The sequence below is a fragment of the Equus quagga genome, chromosome 11, assembly GCF_021613505.1.
Source record: "Equus quagga isolate Etosha38 chromosome 11, UCLA_HA_Equagga_1.0, whole genome shotgun sequence".
Taxonomy (NCBI): domain Eukaryota; kingdom Metazoa; phylum Chordata; class Mammalia; order Perissodactyla; family Equidae; genus Equus; species Equus quagga.
The window spans coordinates 69,956,336-69,975,872 of record NC_060277.1 but is presented as its reverse complement, the minus strand read 5'-3'; the positions used below and the strand labels follow the sequence as shown (position 1 = coordinate 69,975,872).

Below are 19,537 nucleotides of genomic sequence, written 5' to 3'. Positions count from 1 at the left end.
CACAGTTTACACTTTTGAAATGTTGTTAGTCTATTCTTGAATTGCCTGTGTGTCTTCAGCTTTCAGCCTCTGTACTTCTGTACTTTGGTCTGCTTCTCGCTCCTCTCTTGGCTCACTGTCTCGTGTCTCTTCTTGATTTCATGAGATCCTGTCCTCCCAAGCTTCTTCATGTTGCTGTGCTTCTATATCATGCATTCTGGAAACTCATCCATTCATTTATGTGTTGAACTAGTCAGAGCTGCTAGTCAGTCACTATACACTGATGCCACCTTAATAGCTGTTAAAACACAGAAACACTCCATACCGTACTGGTAAATAACCACTGCCCTGGGTCCCCAGAGTAGTTCCCTCTGCTTTACCTCCTTCGCTGGAATCTCTGGGATCTCAACCTGAACCAGCAATTAAAGGGTTAATGTCTGGTATTGTCAGAGCCTCCAGGAGCCTGCTCAAGCTCTAGGCTCATATCCTTTCCTATGGGTAGGTCCCGATGCCATATTACCCTAGCATTGGGATTAAGTGCCTACTATGTGTCTCCCTCCCTTTTGGCAGGTCCAAGTCTTCTCCCACTATAGCTCTCAGCAGTGGCCTATGGAGCCAGGTTCCTGGGGGAACAGGACAACTGTCACTGAGTTCGTCCTTCTTGGCCTAACAGAGAACATAAGACTGCAACCCATCCTTTTTGCTGTCTTCCTTTGCGCCTATGTGGTCACAGTCGGAGGCAACTTCAGCATCCTGGCTGCCATCTTGGTGGAGCCCAAACTCCACACTCCTATGTACTACTTCCTGGGGAACCTGTCTCTGCTGGACATTGGATGCATCACTGTCACTGTTCCTCCCATGCTGGCATGTCTCCTGGCCCACCATTGCAGAGTTCCCTATGCTGCCTGCATTTCACAGCTCTTTTTTTTCCACCTCCTGGCGGGTGTAGACTGTCACCTCTTGACAGCCATGGCCTATGACCGCTACCTGGCCATCTGCCAGCCCCTCACCTACAGCACCCGCATGAGCCGTGTAGTTCAGGGTGCCCTGGTCGGCATTTGCTGCACTGTCTCCTTCATCAATGCTCTGACTCACACAGTGGCTGTGTCCGTGCTTGATTTCTGTGGCCCTAATGTGGTCAACCACTTCTACTGCGACCTCCCACCTCTTTTCCAGCTCTCCTGCTCCAGCATTCACCTCAATGGGCAGCTGCTCTTTGTAGGGGCCACCTTCATGGGGGTGATTCCCATGATCCTTATCTCAGCCTCCTATGCCCATGTCGCAGCTGCAGTACTACACATCCGCTCAGCCGAGGGGAGGAAGAAGGCATTCTCCACGTGTGGCTCCCACCTCACCGTGGTCTGTATCTTTTACGGAACTGGCTTCTTCAGTTACATGCGTTTGGGCTCAGTGTCAGCCTCAGACAAGGACAAGGGGATTGGGATCCTCAATACTATCCTCAGCCCCATGCTGAACCCAGTCATCTACAGCCTCCGGAACCCTGATGTGCAGGGTGCCCTGAAGAGGGTGCTAACAGGAAAGAGGCCCCCAGAGTGAGAAGGCAGGGGCAACAAGATGCTCCTCCCTCTTTGAGCATCCCTTGGCTTTCTTATGCTGAGGACCTGGATGTGGGCAGGCGGATATTCAGGGGTGTGTTCAGTGATGGGAGGAAAGCAGATACTGTGGGCCAGGGTATAATGTGGTTTTCCATGGCTTGGCTGAAGCTTAGGGACAAGAGTATCTATGTTGCTGATGCATTAAAGACAGATGGGAGGAAATTATAACATGGGTCAAGAAATGGGACACAAATCAGCTATTTTGTATTTTTTTTAATTTGATGACTGTTCAATTGAAATATATTTAAAATGTTAATGAAAATAAAGTGCTTTCCTCCCCCCGCGTCCCCCCCTCCACCGCCTTTAAGATAAAATAGATTTGTACCAGAGTATGGGGTCTGATTATGGGGTAAGAGATTCTTCTTCAGGAAATAAACCTAGGATTGTGAAGTTAAACTGACATACCCTAGGAGCAGGGTGTTGGGACCCGTCAGAGCACCCTGCCAGCATCTTCTTCAGAGCAGCATTACTTCTCAGAGCAGTAACACTGGTTACTGAAACCAGTGTCCCCATCCTGACTAACGGTCAGTGGGAACAACATATTTTCGTGTCACTGCATGAGCTAACTCTCATAACCCCTCCACCAAAAAACGTGAGAACATATCGTCATATGTTTCATGAGAAGAAGCATTCAGAATAGTAAGTTTTATCTTTAATGGCAAAATACACTGAATTGGCATTCCATTTAATATATATGTACAGATAATTAGTAAAGGTGGGGAGATTGTTAAGGAAGGGAAAATAGAGGGAGATATTGTTTGCAATTTACCAATGAGTGAGTCCTAGAAACCAAGATTTTACCAAAAGGGTGAAACTAAGGCAATCCAGAGAGGAATGGTCAATAGAATGATAGGCAATTTCATGTGCTATTGTGGCCATTTCTAGAATATTTTCTGTGAACCATGTCAGATACTTCCTGGCCAAGAAGCTGGAAGTCTGAGAAGAGTGACCTTACCTGACATGCTTATTAATTGATTAAGGGGGGCATCATGGAGCCCTTAAGGTGTCTGAGAATGTTTCCCAGTCAAACGCACATATCTACAGTCATTCTCCAAATCCAGCCACCCACCAGGACCACTGAGTGTTCTCTAAGACTTTCACACCCGCACTCTTGTCTTCTTGAAAACAGCAGCCTCCCATACAGGCCCACTGGGGCTCCTGCAACAGCCTCTGAGCCTTGTGCCCCCCTCCACTCAGTGCTGCCCACACTGCCCAATGAACCCCCTGAAGCAATGTCTGTCCCACATCATTCCATCCTCCAAAGGCCACTAATTATTTTCTGATTGCCACCAGATCACATCCAGACCTTCATCGGGTGTGCACAGCCTCCATCATTTCTTCCTGACCTCTCCACTCAATCTTTATCTCTCAACCACAGCCTCTCCCTCAGGGTGGGCTTTTCCTTGCCAGGTAACTCACGCACCCATTTGCTTCATTCACTGTTCTCAACCTCCTCTGAAAGACTGTGGCCCGCACAGCAAGCCACCATCATAATCTTTTCTGTATTCTCTGCAGCTTCTTTTGCTCTCCCCAACTAGATTATAAGCTCCCTAAAGATAGGGATCATGTTTTATACTATACTGTGTCCTCCAAATGCACGGCATAGTGCTGAGTACATAAAGCCGTCTTGTGGATTAATCAACTGATAATGGAAAGCATGACCTATGAAAAGAAATTTGTGTTCTACAGGAAGGTCAGTGAAACTGCTAGGTATTTTCAAAATACCATAAATGGCCCAATATTGGGAAAGTATAACGATATAAAGGGAAAAGAAAAAAAAAAGAGAAAACTTCATCTGATGAACTAAAGATAATCATTGAGTTTGATGTAACAGGGAGATTTCCTGACTTTGCATGTGAACTGTGACATCCTGTCTCCTCAAAACTAAGAGAAACTGTAGAATATTTAGTTACCAAAAGCTGCGCATAGAGCACCAGGGTGCAAAATCCCGTAACATCCAAAGACTGTGATCCATTCAGTTTGGAGCACATTACTGAGGTGGGATAATAATAATAAACGAGTGGTCAAAAGTTATGACAAAGTGTTTGTCTTTCCTTAATTCATGATCTGAAGGGAATAGTTCTTAACTCTGCTATACAAAGATGAGTAATTGATGTTTCATGTTTTAAACATTTTAATAAAAAGCATATTTTTGTTTAAAAAGATGAGTGGATGTATTGACATGAAAAGATGTTTAGTACATATTGCTAAATTTAGAAAGTGATGACAATGTGACATACATATGTGTATGGGCAAAAAAGTCCTAGAGAACAGCCCCTTTAGCTGTAGATGAGGATTCTCTCTGTCAGGGGATAGGACTGGGGAAAACTTGAAGTTTTTCACTAAATTCTGTAATTTAAAAACAAAAAAAATAAATTCTAAAAAGTGCTAACAGTGAAAATGTGGGGGTGGGAGTAAAGTGAACTGACTGTGGTGTTTTCTCTCCAGCCGTCAAAGTGTCCTCATCATCCTCATCTTTGAGAAAAATAGTAAGTTGGCCTGTCCATCCACTATAAGGTCACCAGGTTCACTTGATCAAGATTCAGAGGCCTAGCAGAGACATGAAGCAGTCATTGGTCATCTTGTCTATCCTTCGTCTTCTGAGTTAAGAGCCAAACCAAATCATCTCTATCCCAGTAGAATACTCCCAGTGGACACTTTCCTCCTCCTCCCATCTCCTGGTTCTGGAAATTCAAATTTCACCCTCCATTCCACACCAACCTTTATCCTGCACCACCACCAACACCCACTCCTCACAACACCCCTGTACTGCTGCCTAGTTTTTCATCTTTTACTGTAATTCCAGTCAAAAGTAATGACTAATCCTAGGGGGGACACATGTAGACTTTTCATAATTCCCTGTGCCACAAACATAGGTTCATGGCCTCCAAGCACTAAAGGAAACTTCTAGTGATATTTTGGTCCAGTGACCTTGACTTTCAGATAGCTCATATCCAGAGAAACGTGTTCCAGATTTTATCAGTCCTCAACACACCTGTGAACTTTGGAGGACATCCTGGATCCATCTGTCAAGCTCAGCAGATGTCATTTTATACACCATAGGCATCTGTATATGTCTACTTGGAGATGCTCTCATTCACATCTCAACAATGCCTCCTTTCCCACATCCACCTGAGCATCTAGAAGCTCCCCATGTGCCCAGCACAGAGACAGACACTCTCAGGACTCAGAGGAATTATAACAGTAGTAGGATTTCTCTTATTATCCTATAAGCACACAACAGTTTTTACAAGCCACTTTGAATCTCATTATGTTCTCATTTGAATATTGCATATGCACAATTGAGTGTTACTCACAACCAAGGCCAGGATTAGGAAGTAAGATGGCAAGCTTTTATTATCTTCACTTTACAGGTTAAAAAAAGCAGAGGTACAGACAGGCTAAGTGATTTTCCAAAGGCCATAGAGTTAGTAGGTAACTACTCCGAGTGCTGACTCGAGTGCCCACTATCATTGCCCTCCTCCCTGCCCGCCTGTAGTACCTCACCAAAGGATTCTCAACTAAACAGAGCAACACTGGCTCCGGGTACAATGAGTCTCAGAAATGGGAAAGGTATTACCATGGAGTGAAGAGAGCCTTAGAAATGATATCTGGAGACCTGGGTTCTAATCCAACTTCTCCTACTTAAGGCTACATGAATTTCTAAGCATCAATTCTTTTATCTGTAAAATTAGTCCCCTCCATGTTTCTTGGGCTTTTTTCATCCACCTACTACATGATGAATACTCAGACCCACAGAGGATGCCAAAGGCTAGGGGGAAATAAGGGACCATGGGCAATTAAACGGACAGGTGGTAAGGTTGAGAGCAGGTGTATAAACCCAGGAGTAATTCATGCACAGTGGATCTCTGATTGGTAAAAGTTGGTTCATGGCCTTCAGCAACTGGAGAGATGCCCAGGTTGGAGGTCATAGCATTGGGCCAGGCATAGACATGAAGCCCTAAAGAGGTAGAAATAATTGAAACTGACACAAGTGAGCTTGGGAAGGAATCTTGGAAGATCAGCCACAAAATATCTAACCTTGTTTTGAGAGTTTGTGTTGGTAGGATCTGAAGGGATAATGATATCAGAGCCCTGAAAGACTTCAGACCTTTATTTGGTATTTACAGCTGGTTATCCAAGCTAGTATATAAGGAAAAGCAAATATGTAGCAAGCATCTTCTACACACCGGGCAGCAAGCTGAGAAGCCCATGCTTCTTGCTGCATTAAATCAGCTGTGGTCCATCAGGCAGCATTGGACTGAGAAGTCGGGAGACCTGGCTTCTGGGCTAACCCTCCTACTTGTTAGCTGTGTGACATTGGACAGGTCAGTTCTCTCCGTGGGTCCCAGTTTTCTCATCTACGAAGTGGGAATCATAACATGCACTTTAAATGATTATTCTGAAGATTAAATGAATTGAAATGCAGAATTATTGAGTTGACAGGTATAGGGTAGAAAAAGATGTTAAAATTCCATTGGCTTTTGAGCAGGAGTTGCCTGTTTCTAGAGTTTGTACCCTCTCTCTAATAAAGACCAGAAAAGGGATTTAGCCCCCAAAACTCTGGCCAGTGCTATGCGTTTTCCACCACACTGGTCCCTTGAATGAGCTAGTGAAGGACTCAGTCCTATAGAAGGTGCTGCCCTGCCCCCCATGGATACTGGGAGGGAGCATGATTAATCTCTTGGGGCCCAAAACACTTCAGTATCTTTTGGTTTGTTAAACAAAAAGCAACTAATTGATAAACTTTGCTACCTTCCCAGCTCAGCATGGCCTGGAGAGGCACAGCCATCCAGCAACTGTTCTAACAAGGTTCCCAGGGGATAACCAGGGGATTGGGGAATGAAGTCCTTGCAAGTTCCACAAACAGAATCCTCTAATTAGCTCCCAAATGACAGTTCAGGATAATGCAGCCTAGGGGCTGAGGGAAATTGGGATGTGGTGATTGTCTTCTGCAACTCTGCTAATAGGGCCAGAGGGATGGGACACCCTGAAAAGATTTGTTTTCTTTTTGGTCCTTTAGTCAGAAAGAAACTAGGACCTTAGAGAGAAGAATGAAGGAGGCCAATTAGTGATGGGTGGTTTCAGTAGTGTCCTTGCAAGTCTCATTAGCAAAGCTGTGAGTAGAGGGAAGATATGTTCAAACCAAGAATGCCTGAGCATGAGCCTCAGCCTCCCTGCCAGCACTGGCCTCCCATTTCTTCACTTTTTGTCTGATTTTTGGCATTGCGTTCTTCCACCCTTTTGCACACCCCAGCACTCTCCTGACCTCTCACTCCCATCGGAGCCTGGTTTTCTTTGTCAGTCTCATATTAATAAATGCAGCTGCTCCATGGTTCGTAATGGCTGTGTCCTTTTACAACTGCATCACCATTTCCTTAATCAACCCCCTATGTTGACCCTTCAGGTTATTTTCCAGTTTGCCATGGCTTTGCCCAGCTCTTTCCTTGGATGGACCAGATGCATGTATATATTTTAACTTAACATTTCTATGAATATTGACAAATTATCAACTAGACAGATTGTCCCATTTGACTTTTCTACCAATTCAATGTGAGGGGACCACTTTCCTAATCCTAACCAACCCTAGGCATTATCGTTTATAAAAATCTTTACAATGTTGTAAGTGAAATACTATTTTGCATTACTGTTTGAGTGTGCATTTCTTTAATTGTGAGCGAGATTGAGCTTTTTTCTTATATTAATGCAAGTGTTAGTTTTTCTTATATGCTACGAATATTTTCCTTATCTATGTTTGTCCATCATTAATGCTAATGATATTTTTGACACAGACTTTATTTTCTGTAGTCAAGTATATAAGTAATTTACTTTATGACTTCTGTCTTTGTTGTCACGTTTGAAATTATTTTCTCTATCTCAAGTTTAGGTAAATATTCTTCTATATTTTCTACTACTTGTTTTATGATTTTATTTTTTACATTTTGTGTTTTACATTTCTTACATCCAAAATTCATTTTACTACATGATGTGACATAGAGATAAAGCTTTATTTTTGTATCTATAGCTTGTGTCCAAGAGCTTTCCCAATCATTTGAAGTACCTCCTTTTGTCAAATATCAAATGTTTTTGTACACTTGTGTCTGCTTCTGAACTTTATATTCTATTACAGCTTTCTGTGTTAGCACCACAATGTTTCAACCGCTGTAGCTTTAGGATACTTACTCATGTGTCATTCTGGAAATCTCAAATTCACATCGCATTCTCATATTCTTGTTACACTCTTTCCTCCCAAACGTGCTTGATTAGTCTCACGTGTTAACTATAGAATCATGTTTTATGATTGTGATTTTAATTAGAATTGTGTTAAATTTACAGATAATCTGGGGGTAATTGACAGCTTTACAATACTGAATCTTTCCAGATAGGGACATGATATGGTGCATCCATTTATTCAAGTGTTATTTCTAAAGAAGAGTTTTGAAGGCATTTAAAAATGAGAGTTCTCTTCTTTTTATTAAGCTTATTTCTAGGTATATAATAGTTTTTATTTCTACTATGGAGTAAATATTTTAATATGTGATATGAATATTTGAGGACTCAATACATATTGCTAAACTATCTACTAAGAGGAAAGTGACAGCTTAGTCTCCATTTGGAAATGATCAATGTCCACTTCATCATATCATCACAGATAATATTTATTTTTAATCATTACCAAATTGAGAATCAAACATATAAACTAATTTTACTTTGCTTTTTCTGCTTATTAGTGAAGCTGAGTATTTTCTCCTGTCTGTTAACCATGTCTGCATTTTTCTCTTTTGTAAATTGCCTTTAAGTTCTTGGCGTATTTATCCAATGAGAGCTCAGCATTTTCACTTCATTTTGTTTTCAGTTTCGTTTGTTTGTTTGTATTCCTAATAGATCTTACAGGGTGAATAAATTGACCTTTTGGTATTTTCTGCAAACATTTGTCCAAGTTTGTTGTTTGCCTTTTAATTTGGGTAACTTTTTACATAAATTTTAAAAAATGGTTATGTAGTCAAATCTATTGATCTTTTCCTGTGTGCCTTCTTCCATTGTTTGTGTTCCTAGAACAGCTGCTATCATTGACAGCTATGATAAATATTCGCTTATATGTTCCCTCAGGCTTTTTCAGCTTTGGGTTTTGTATTTAGCTCTTGATCCATCTTGCATTTGTTTTGGCACAGCGGGTAACATAAGCATTCAAGAGCTCTTCATTTTTCAAGTGAACAATCAATTGCCCCAACACTATTGAATATTTCATTCCCTGCCCCATTCCCATTATTTGCAATGCTTAATTTATGCACATATTAAGTCATTATAAATCCAAAAATGTGTTTATGGTCTGTGTCTTCCATTCCATAAATTGTCTATTTCTAAATAAATTTCAGGATGCTTTTGTCACTGTTAATAATAATAATAATAACCTGTATTTATTTCTGTTTATTTAGCAACCAGCCAGAGACTAGGTTTCACATATGTTGTCTCATTTAATCTTTATAATGAAAGTCCCATAATGTAAATGCTAAAATTTCCATTTTACAGATGAAGAATGCCCCAGGGGGCTGACAGAAAATACACTGTAACATTGTCCTCATTTTTTTTCAGTTTATTTAAAGGTATATCACCTGGCTTCTCTCAATCCCCAATTTATCTGACTTAATGCACTCAAGACTGCATACACTGCCCTTCCTGCCTCACATCCCAAAATGGGTCAGGGGCCAGAGTGGCCAAAGAGCTGCCCAAGGTGCCAATGCAAACAAATGCTAAAACATCACTGCGACATTTCCACGCAGATGTCCTCATGTAACTCTTTCACAGCTGGCAAAACACAAACTCCCTGCCCATCCCTGCTGAGATACACAGCACTCCAGTGTATTTCCAGGGGAAATTTTTAAAACTCTCCTTGCCAATGCTCTCCTAGCTTTGATCAATATTTTAGGACTTGCATATGGAAATAAAGACATGTCACCAGCCTCAACATCAGCCAGGTCTTGGTCATCTGAATGCAGCAGGTGAAGTAGACTAAAATTCTAAAACTGGACAATTCACAGCATAGTGGTTTTTAGTGAAAATAAGTCACTTTTTTCCATTATCTAAATTTTAAACACTTTAGAAGGAATGTGAATACCAGGAAAAGAATAATTTTTTTAAGCAACTTAAAATGATATTTATTATTTCCCACTGCTTCTGAGGGTCAAGAATCCAGGAGTAGGTTAACTGGATGGTTTCAGCCCGGGGTCTTTTATGAGGTTGTAGTCAAGCCCTTGGCCAGGGCTGCAACCCCTCAAGACTCAACTGGGAGTGGAAGCTTCTGTTCATCACCATGTGGGCCTCTCTATAGGGACGCTCTTGATATGGCTTCCACCATAGCGAGCGATGAGAGAGGGAGAAAGAGAGAGGACACCCAAGATGGAAGTCATAGAACCTAATCTTGGAAGTGATATCCCATCACTTTTATAGTATTCTATTTGCTAGCAGCGAATCATTATGTCCAGCCCACACTGAAAAGGAGGGAAATTAAGTTCTATCGCTTGAGAGGAGGAGCATCAAAGAATGTGTGGACATATCAGAAAAGAATAATTTTCATACACATTTTGACAAAACTTTAAAACCGTATTCATATAAACCTCCTCTATCCTTAAGTAATATAACTAGCAATGTTCAGCTACAAATGGTAGAAAAAACATGAAATAAAAGAGAATTTTATGATCTGACTAGTAGCATCTTGAATGGCCTTTATTTTCCCTTTATCCATTTCTACATTTTCTAATAATCTTATAATAAGCATAATAAAAAATGAAAGCTTAAAAAAAGAGCATTTTATTATTAAGTCAAAGAAGTACGTTCAATATAAGTACTAAATCCGTTACCAGTACCCAAGGGAGAGAGAGACACAATTTTTATTAATTACAAATCCATTCTACACTCCACAATAAATAAAATTTGAATGAATGTATAACAAATATCAATTTGAATTTGTATCCAAATATTACACTGTCTGGAGCCAAGAAACCTTAATTTAGCTGTGCTTACACTAGAGATGTCCTTTTAACTCTTTCCCCTCTTAGACCAGACTGAGTTCTCCACAAGATCATAAATTTGTGTATTATTTCTTGAAACTTCCTCAAAACCTGGCACACATGGTAGCCATCAATAAGTATCTTCTGAATGAACAGATGGTGCATCCCTCCTCACTCCTACCCTAACCCCCAACTCTCTGCCTCCTCAGGAAAGCCGGTTACTCCACCCCTTTGATTGTGTTCTCATCCTATGTGAAGACAGTTACACAAGCAACCAGAGATTGACCCTGGGTCAAACTGCAAACCTGGGTTCTCATATCTGTGTCTAATTTCATTCTTCTTTCCATCTCCGAGCCCCAACTGGACATTTAGCTTCCAGAAAGCAAAATCTACACTTCCTTATATGAAAATCTAATGCAAAGACAGTAAGAATTTGACTTATTGACCTAAATAGTCTTAGTATTCCCTACCCAATGACTCATTTTGGAGAATGCTAAGGTTTTAATGTGCTGCTTCTTGCTTTCACTTACTGTCATGCATTATAGACAAAAAGAAATGGAAACAAATAGAATCCATGGCTCCTCTCTGCCTTCCAATCACATGTCATGAGGAAAACTAAGACATAAACTCAATAATTCAAGTTCTAAGTGAGGCAAATGGGATTAAAAGAGAGTTTGAGGAGGGTACACTCTGGAGTCATCAGCACTGTATTGGACACTACAGTATTCATTTGGTCAAAGCTTGCTCAGTGTCTGTATCACCCAACTCCCTTTCTTAACAGTAAACTAATTTTTATCGTGCCTCACCCATCCTGATGCAGGGCATATGCTTTGGCAGAAGATAAATCTACACCCATCCCCTTGACTCAAGATTGGCTCAGGTAACCTAGGCCCAAGCCAACCAGCACTTGAAACTCTCTCCCATCACCATTGGCAACCAATATAATCAAAGGGGCAGAAGGAGAGATTTATGATCCTACTTTATCTAGGGACCTTTTCTCATCCTCATCCATGATTTAAAATACATCTTAATGTTCTTCACCTTGTTGTTTTGTTTTTCCACTCAGCAATAGACAGGAGATCTTGCCATATCAGTACACACATAGCTTGATTTTTGGCTGCTTGATGTTACCCTTCAGTAACTTGTTATAAAAATGAGCCAAATATGGCCTCTGTGTATTGGCCCCATGGGTTATGCATTTCTTCACTGCAGCCTGAGACCTATTAGTTCAAAAGCCAACTGACATTAAACTCAAATTTTTACACATCAAGTTGTTTTAAAAATAGCCCAAAGAAGCAGATTTTCAGCCATTTAAAGCCTACCTGCTTTGCATACCCAGCAAAACTTCACCCAACATCTGCCAACCATAGATACAACTGCGTTGTATTATAAGAACCCAAGCCAAAGCTGACCTTCAGCACTCTCTGACCTAGAGACGCCCCACCATGCTGCTGAGCGACATTACCTAGAGAGAAAAGTCCCCTCTCAATCCCTCTCTCCTTTGGGAGTTCCCTTGCCCTCCTGCTCTTCTGACTAGCAACTCCAGTGCTGGTGCTGTAGCCTCTGTCTAGTCCCTTGCTGTGAGGGATGACCCTACATGTAAACCGTCAAAGCTCAGCCTAACAAAGCTCGTGTGTTCTACTGCCACCTTGTGGTCATAGCTTTTTCCTTGATTAGTCTCCAAATCCCTCAAATCCCCTACATAGCCACAGTCTGGATACCCATGGATTTCCCACAGATTTCCAATCTATGAGTCTTGGTTGGGGCTAAATTCAGCTCAATATCTGGCTAAGCAGTGTCCTCCAAGGTTATAGGTTTAGGGAAGGGCATGTGACTCAAGTTGGTCTAACTAGGATGAATTCTAGACCCTATACTGAGCCATGTGGAGGGAAAGTTAGTTGTCTCCCATGAGACTATATGGGAAGAGCTGCAGCAGCCATCTTGCCACCATGAGGAGAAAGCCTATCAGTGGTCTGAGGGATCACAATCTCCAAGACTCAGTTTCTCTCTTTCTCTTAGAACTGCCTTTCTCTCTTTTGGCCTCATCCTTAAATGAACTGAAGAGAAATGGTTTTCCCATTCTTCACAAGAAGAGTTAAATGTTTCTAAAAGGTAGGTAAGAGAGTATGGAATCCAAAAGGCAGATGGAGAAATGGATCTCAGGAAAGGAAGGAAGGAAGGAAAGAAAGGTGCCATTGCTGATGTAGATAGGTTGATAAATTCATGGAAAGGTGGAAAGATGTAAGTACAGGCAAGTCATTAGAGGATCTCTTTCTCAGGAAACTAACAAGGACAAATACAAAATAAAAGATATTCATATACCAATAGTTAGAGATCAAACAATTAAATAATCCAGTCACATCTATTGGTCCACAAGCTTAACCCCGCCTCGGAACTTCCAGTCATCTTCATTGGGCCTCTCCCTTAAATAATGAGAACAGCCAAAATCATCTGAGAGAGAGCAACCACAACACCAAAAGTCAGAGCAAAAAGGGTAAGGGTGAGGGGTTGCAAAACAAATAAAAAGAAGCAACATATGGAGCAGAAGAAAAAGCAAATTGTAATAAGTATCCTTACAAAACAAAGGCGATTTGAACCCATGAAATAAGAACAAAAGACCATAAAAAGGAACAGTTGGATACCAGAAAAGAGCTCTTGAAAACAAAAAATACGATCTCAGAAATTTATTTAAATCAACAGAAGGATTGGAAGATAAAGTTGAGGAATCCTCCCACGAAGTAGAGGAAGAATAAAAATTGCTGGAGAAGAGAAAAGAAAGAAATTTTGAGGACCAGAAGTTTGGCAAGCACAGGACCAGTAACAGAATCTGTGACCCCAAAATATGCCTCTTTGGCATAAGGATTATTTTAGGCCGGTTGTTTTTAAGAAACAGCAGACATCAAAGAAGCTCTGAAAACCAAGTGAAAGTTACCCTTTGTAAAAGACATTTACATTGGTAAGGGAAATCTCCATTTATAAGGGTGTTTCCCTCTCTGTGCCAGGAAGACAAAGATGACTCTAAATCACAAGAAACTCTTACCAATGGAGAAGGCAATGACTCAAATCTGCATAGCAACTTTATCCTTGTTTGCTGTGTTTTCCTGGTCATCCCCCATAACTGACCCCATCTTAGCAGCAGAACGTTACAGCTGTTTTTCAGTGGCAGTGAGAGAAAATCTGCAAATCACGTAGCTGGAGCATGCACAGAACAGAAAATTTTGACCTGAAATAACATCTGGAAGCAAAGACTCTCCCCATAGAACCAAAAGGAAATGATCAGAACTCAAAAGATGGACACTTTCCAGAAGTGAGGCGTCCATTGTCCAGGAAGATCCAAGGTTAAAGCTGATTTCCATAAATAATCTTGTTTGGAGTCCTGCCAAGTGAAACTCATCCTGCCGGTTCTTCTGCAGACCAGCTGGCCCTCCCTAACACCTTAAACTTTGCCCCAAACCTTGGATGAGGGAGACGTTTGAGAGCCTTGCCTCTGATAAATAAATGACGAGCAATCAGATATAGTGGAGTATGTGAGGAAGGCATTTGGTGTAAAACTAATTCGGCCTGACTTTGTTTTTCCCAAAGAGCCTGATGTGGCCACTGAGCATGCATTGCAGATCTGCTTTAAGCATTTACTATGTCCCAAGACAAGGACAATGCCCTTAAAGGTAAAGATGTAACCTCCCCCACATTGGCATTTCCTTAAGGATAAGCATCTCTCCCTAGGCTAGGAATTGATTGCTAGCCTGCTGTGCTCACCCTGTGACCACCCAGCTCGAGACCACAGGCCTGCTACCTGCTGTGTTCATCAACTGCTGTGCGAGTTGCTGTGCCAGCTAGGCAATCTCATCACTGTTGTAAAAGGGACATTCCAATCATATGTGATACATACTCTGACAGTATGTAACTACTCTGTCAACTTTACTTCTTTGGGGTGCTCCATTCCTTTGTGAAAGGACTCTCTCAGGCTATATGGTCCTCACATCTGGCTCATAATAAACTGATTTATAGATTGCTTATGGATTATTTGCATCAACATCTCCTATCCCCTTGCTGGTCCACTGTGCAATAAAGCCTTTTCTTTTCTCAAAGCCAGGGCCATAATTATTGGCTTTTTATGCACATCAAGCACAGTTTCAATATCTGACTAATAAAAGTTCCCTAGAGAGACAACAAAGAAAATGGAGGGGAGGGGAGATCATCAAGGCAATAGTTTTTTTAAATTTCCTTAAGTGAAGAAAATGCCCAGATTCAAAGCACAATGGATAAAAATAGATCCATCCTAAGGCTATCATTGCGAAATTTCAAGTCACTGGGATCAAAGAGAATAGTCTACAAGCTTGCAGATTAGGGGTAGTTGAGAAGGGAAGTGTCAGTTCACATGCAAAGGATAAGGATTCAAATGGACGTCCACTTCTTATAACGGCAGGCTAGGTAATCTGGACTAAGCCTCCCTCTGAGGACAATTATAAAAAGTGGACAAAATATTTTAAAATGTATTCTTAAAGGCATCACAGAGCTAATTTAAAAAGTGAAGAACTGCCAGGACAGGACCCAGAAGAGATGGAGTCCCACAGAGATAAGCCCATCCAGGCTTTTTCCCTGGAGCCCTATCCTTGATTTCAGAGGGGACAGCCAATCAACCAAAAGCCAAGAAGTTCAAGACCACCCCAAATCCACTTCAGGGATTGAGACAATTTTGAGCCACGCTATATAGTGTGTTTTAGATCATCCTTTACTGTTAAAATGTAGCCTTTCTGAATCCAAACCAAAAACAAGGGGGTTTCATAAGACCCCGAACTCTAATCCTTTTTCTCCAGGACCCTCAGGATTGCCAAAACCACTTACATGCATATTAGGAAAGAAGAAAAGCTTTAAAAATCAATGCACTGAGCACATGCCCTAAGAAGTTTAAAACAAAAAAGAATAGCAAATTAAACTCATAGAAAGAATGAAGGAAATAATAAAGATATGAGTTAAAATTAATAAAATAGAAAAACATTATCATAGAGAAGATCAACAAAGCCAATAGTTGTTCTTTGAAAAGATCAGTAAAATTAATAAACTCTGGCATGACTTATGAAGAAAGAAAGAAGGCACAAAACAACCAGTGTAAAGAATGACAAGGGGATTATCCCCACAGGGGTTTGCAGACATTAAAAGATTATAAGAGTTTATGAAAAACTTTATTCCAAAAGAAAAGGTTAGCATTTTTTGAAGAAGAAAAATAAAAACTGAACAGTCCAATAATTATTTAAAAAATTAAATCTCTAATGAAAAACCTTTAGTGATGCGGGGTCGGTGAGCCGAGGAGTCGAAAGAAAGATTTCTTAGACTCTCAAGATCTGGCAGTAGTGCTCTTTTATTTAGAGAATAGTATAGAATAGCATGGGGACAGGACCCATGGGCAGGCAGAGCTTCTGCTGCCGCCGCTTCTGCTGCCCCCGCTGGCATGGGGACAGAGCCCATGGGCAGGCAGAGCCGCTGCTGCTGCCCCCGCTGGCATGGGGACAGGACCCATGGGCAGGCAGAGCTGGTGCGTGGGGACAGGACCCACGGGCAGTCAGAGCTCCTGCTGCTGCCCCGAGTTGAGGGTTAGGGCTAAATTTAAGGCATAGATATGTGAGTTATCTCTTTACAAGACAAAGAATATGTAAAAAAGTTAAAATGGTATCAGTGCCCGTTTGGTCTGGCCATTTGGCGGTCCCACAACTTTTAGATAAGAATCAAACCGGATTGAGTAAATGGCAGAAGTCACCGCTTGAATTTTATCCTCCGCTAAAGACAAAGGAGGATTTGGGGGGGGGGGGGTCAGTTACATAAGGTTGCCAGACAGTAATCAACTTAAGTTCTTGCCTCTGGCATTGATTAAGAGCTTCTAGAGATAAGACCATCCCCCCTTCTTCCTGGCACAGAGAGGGAGGCATCTTCACAGATAGAGGTTTCCCTTAGAAATGTAAATGTTTCCCAACAAAGGGGCAAACAAATTCCACTCCTTGGAGCCTGAATCTCATCTGTAGTTTTAAAACTAACCAGCCTAAAAATCCTCATCATAAGCCATTTTAAAATTAAGCAGCCTAAAAATCCTCATCATTTAGAACACACACACACAGGCATCAGGTGATTTTCTACCAGATATTTAAGGAATAAATAATGCCAATTTTACGCAATCTCTTCTAGATAATAGAAGAACAGCTTTCATTCCCCAATTGTATTGTAAAACTAGAATAGCTTTGATAACAAAACCTGACAAGGACATTAAAGGAAAGAAAAATTCAGGCAAATGTCATCATAAACATTATGGAAAAATCTTAGGTAAAATAATTCAGCAGTATATAAAATAGATGCCTCATACAACAACTTGGACTTATTCCAAATATGCAGGATTGACTTGCCAGGGTAATTCACCAAATTAACAGAATAAAAGAGAAAAAAGTCAATTGATCTGGTCATTAGATGCAGAAAAAACTCTGATAATACTAAGCATCCATTCATGATAATAACACAGAATAAAAGGGAACTTCTTTAATCTAGTAAAGATTATCTACCCAACTTTACAGCAAACATCATGCTTACTATAGAGTGAATGTTTGTGTCCCTCCAAAATTCATATGCTGAAACCTAATCTGCAACGTGATGGTATTTGGAGGTGGCGTCTTTGGGAGGTGATTGGTCATGAGGGTAGAGCCCTCAGGAATGGGACTAGTGTTCTTCTAAAAGAGACCCCAGGGAGTTCTCTCACCCCTTCTGCCATGAGAGGACACAGCGAGAAGATGGCCATCTGTGAACCAAGAAGTAGGTTCTCACTAGCCACCAAATCTGCCAGTGCTTTGGTCTTGGACTTCCCAGCCTCCAGAACTGTCAGAAATAAATTTCTGTTTGTTATAAGCTGCTTAATCTATGGCATTCTGTTATAGCAGCCCAAAGTGACTAAAATAATACTTAAAGGAGGAATGTTGCAAACTTTCCTTCTGAGATCAAAAACAAATGCAATCACCACTTCTATTCAACATTGTCCTGGAGGTTCTTTTCATGGGTTATATATTTGTGTGATTAGAAATCTAAAAAAATATGAGAAATCATTGATTAATAATTGAGATTAGTAGGACTGTTAGATACCAAGTCAATTGCACTTCTATATACCAGCAACTAACAGTTAAAACATAAAAATTAAAAAAAAATTTAAATAACATCAAAAATACCAAATGCCCCAAAATATAGCTGATAAAAGATGGGCAAAACCTCAGAGTAGGAAATTATAGAACACAATAGAAAGAAAATTTTAAAGACCTAAATAAATGAAGGGCTATCCATTTTCATGGATTGAAAAATATATGTGAAGAAGTCAATTCTCACCAAATTGATCTATATGTTCAGTTCAATCCCAACCAAAATTTTAACAGGTGGGTGTTGAGGGGAGGGGGGAAGCAGAGAGACTTGAGAAGCTGATTCTAAAATTTATGCAGAAAAATGCAAAGGACCAAGAATAGCCAAGTTATTCTTGAAGAACAAGCTGGGAGGACTTTCTCTACTAGATATTAAGATCTATTGGTGAGACATGGAAACAATCCAAGTGCCCATCGACCAGTGATTAGATAAAGAAGATGTGTCATATATATATATATATATACAGTGGAATACTACTCAGCCATAAAAAAGATCAAAATAATCCCATTTGCAACAACATGGATGGACCTGAAGGATATTATGCTAAGCGAAATAAGCCAGACTGAGAAAGACAAACACCATATGATCTCATTTATATGCAGAATATAAACAAACTCATGGACAAGGAAAATAGTTCAGTGGTCACCAGGGGAAGGGGGGTGGGGGGTGGAGGGTGGGCACAGAGGGTGAAGGGAGCACTTATGTGGTGACAGTCAGGAAATAATATACAGCTGAAGTTTCACAATGATGTAAACTATTATGAATCGCAATTTTAAAAATTAATAAAATAAATTTTTAAAAATTAATAAAATAAATTTTTAAAAATTTATTGGTGACAGCAATTAAGACATATGACATATTGATACAAAGATATGCAAATAAACCAATGTAACAGAACAGAGTCCGGAAGTATCTTCACACATATAGATAAGTGATTTACAACAAAAGTGGCACTGCAAAGCGCTGAGAAAGAATGATCTTGTCAACAAACTGTATGATGCAATCTAATATTTAAACAGGAAACTATGAAACTTGATCCCTATCTCATACCATACACAAACCTCAGTTCCTCATGGACTGCAGACCTAGATGCAGAGTCAGAAACAAGAACACTTCAAGAGAGTAATAAGTGAGAATATCTTTAGGATCCAAGGTAGAAAAATTTTTCTTAAATAAGACACAAAAAGTATCAATCATAAAGGAAAAATCTGATCAATTTGACCCCATTAATATGAAAAACTTGTGCTCATTAGGAAGACACCAATAAGAGAATAAAAAGGAAAGACACAGACTGAGAGAAGATAGTTGAGACATAAAAACAACAAAAGGCTGAAATCCAATATATATATAATAGGAATTTCCACAAATCAACTCAACAAAAAAGTGGGTAAGGGACTTGGATATCACATGAGAAGACATCTAAGTGGTCTGTCAAATTATGAAAAGGTGTGCAGCTCCAATAATTAGGGATATGGACACTGAGGGGGGCATTCTTCCAGGACTCACACACAGGGCCAGCTGGCAGGATGTGTGGTCATTTGCCATCACCTGGAGCCCAAGACCATTTCTCATCTCATCTGCTCCAACTCCTAGGCAAGGAACTACTTGCACCCCAGCTCCATTGGACCTGGCAGCATTCTCTGCATGGGGAATGCCTAGGAGACTTCCTCTGAGGAGCCCAAGGTGCTCTCAGGAATCTCTGTCAAAGGGCTTGGCGTCCCCATGTGGGAGTGGGTGAGAGTCACCACCCATCAGAAGCTAGTGGTTCTG

At 40.7% G+C, this 19,537-nt stretch overlaps 1 protein-coding gene across 1 annotated transcript; it reads left to right on the top strand.

Moving 5' to 3' along the window:
* The first annotated feature begins 588 nt into the window (after window positions 1-588).
* Window positions 589-1,536, top strand: LOC124247682 (olfactory receptor 139). The gene has a single exon (XM_046677208.1). It carries the CDS (start codon window positions 589-591, stop codon window positions 1,534-1,536), a length of 948 nt encoding a protein of 315 aa, XP_046533164.1.
* Window positions 1,537-19,537: the final 18,001 nt, after the last annotated feature.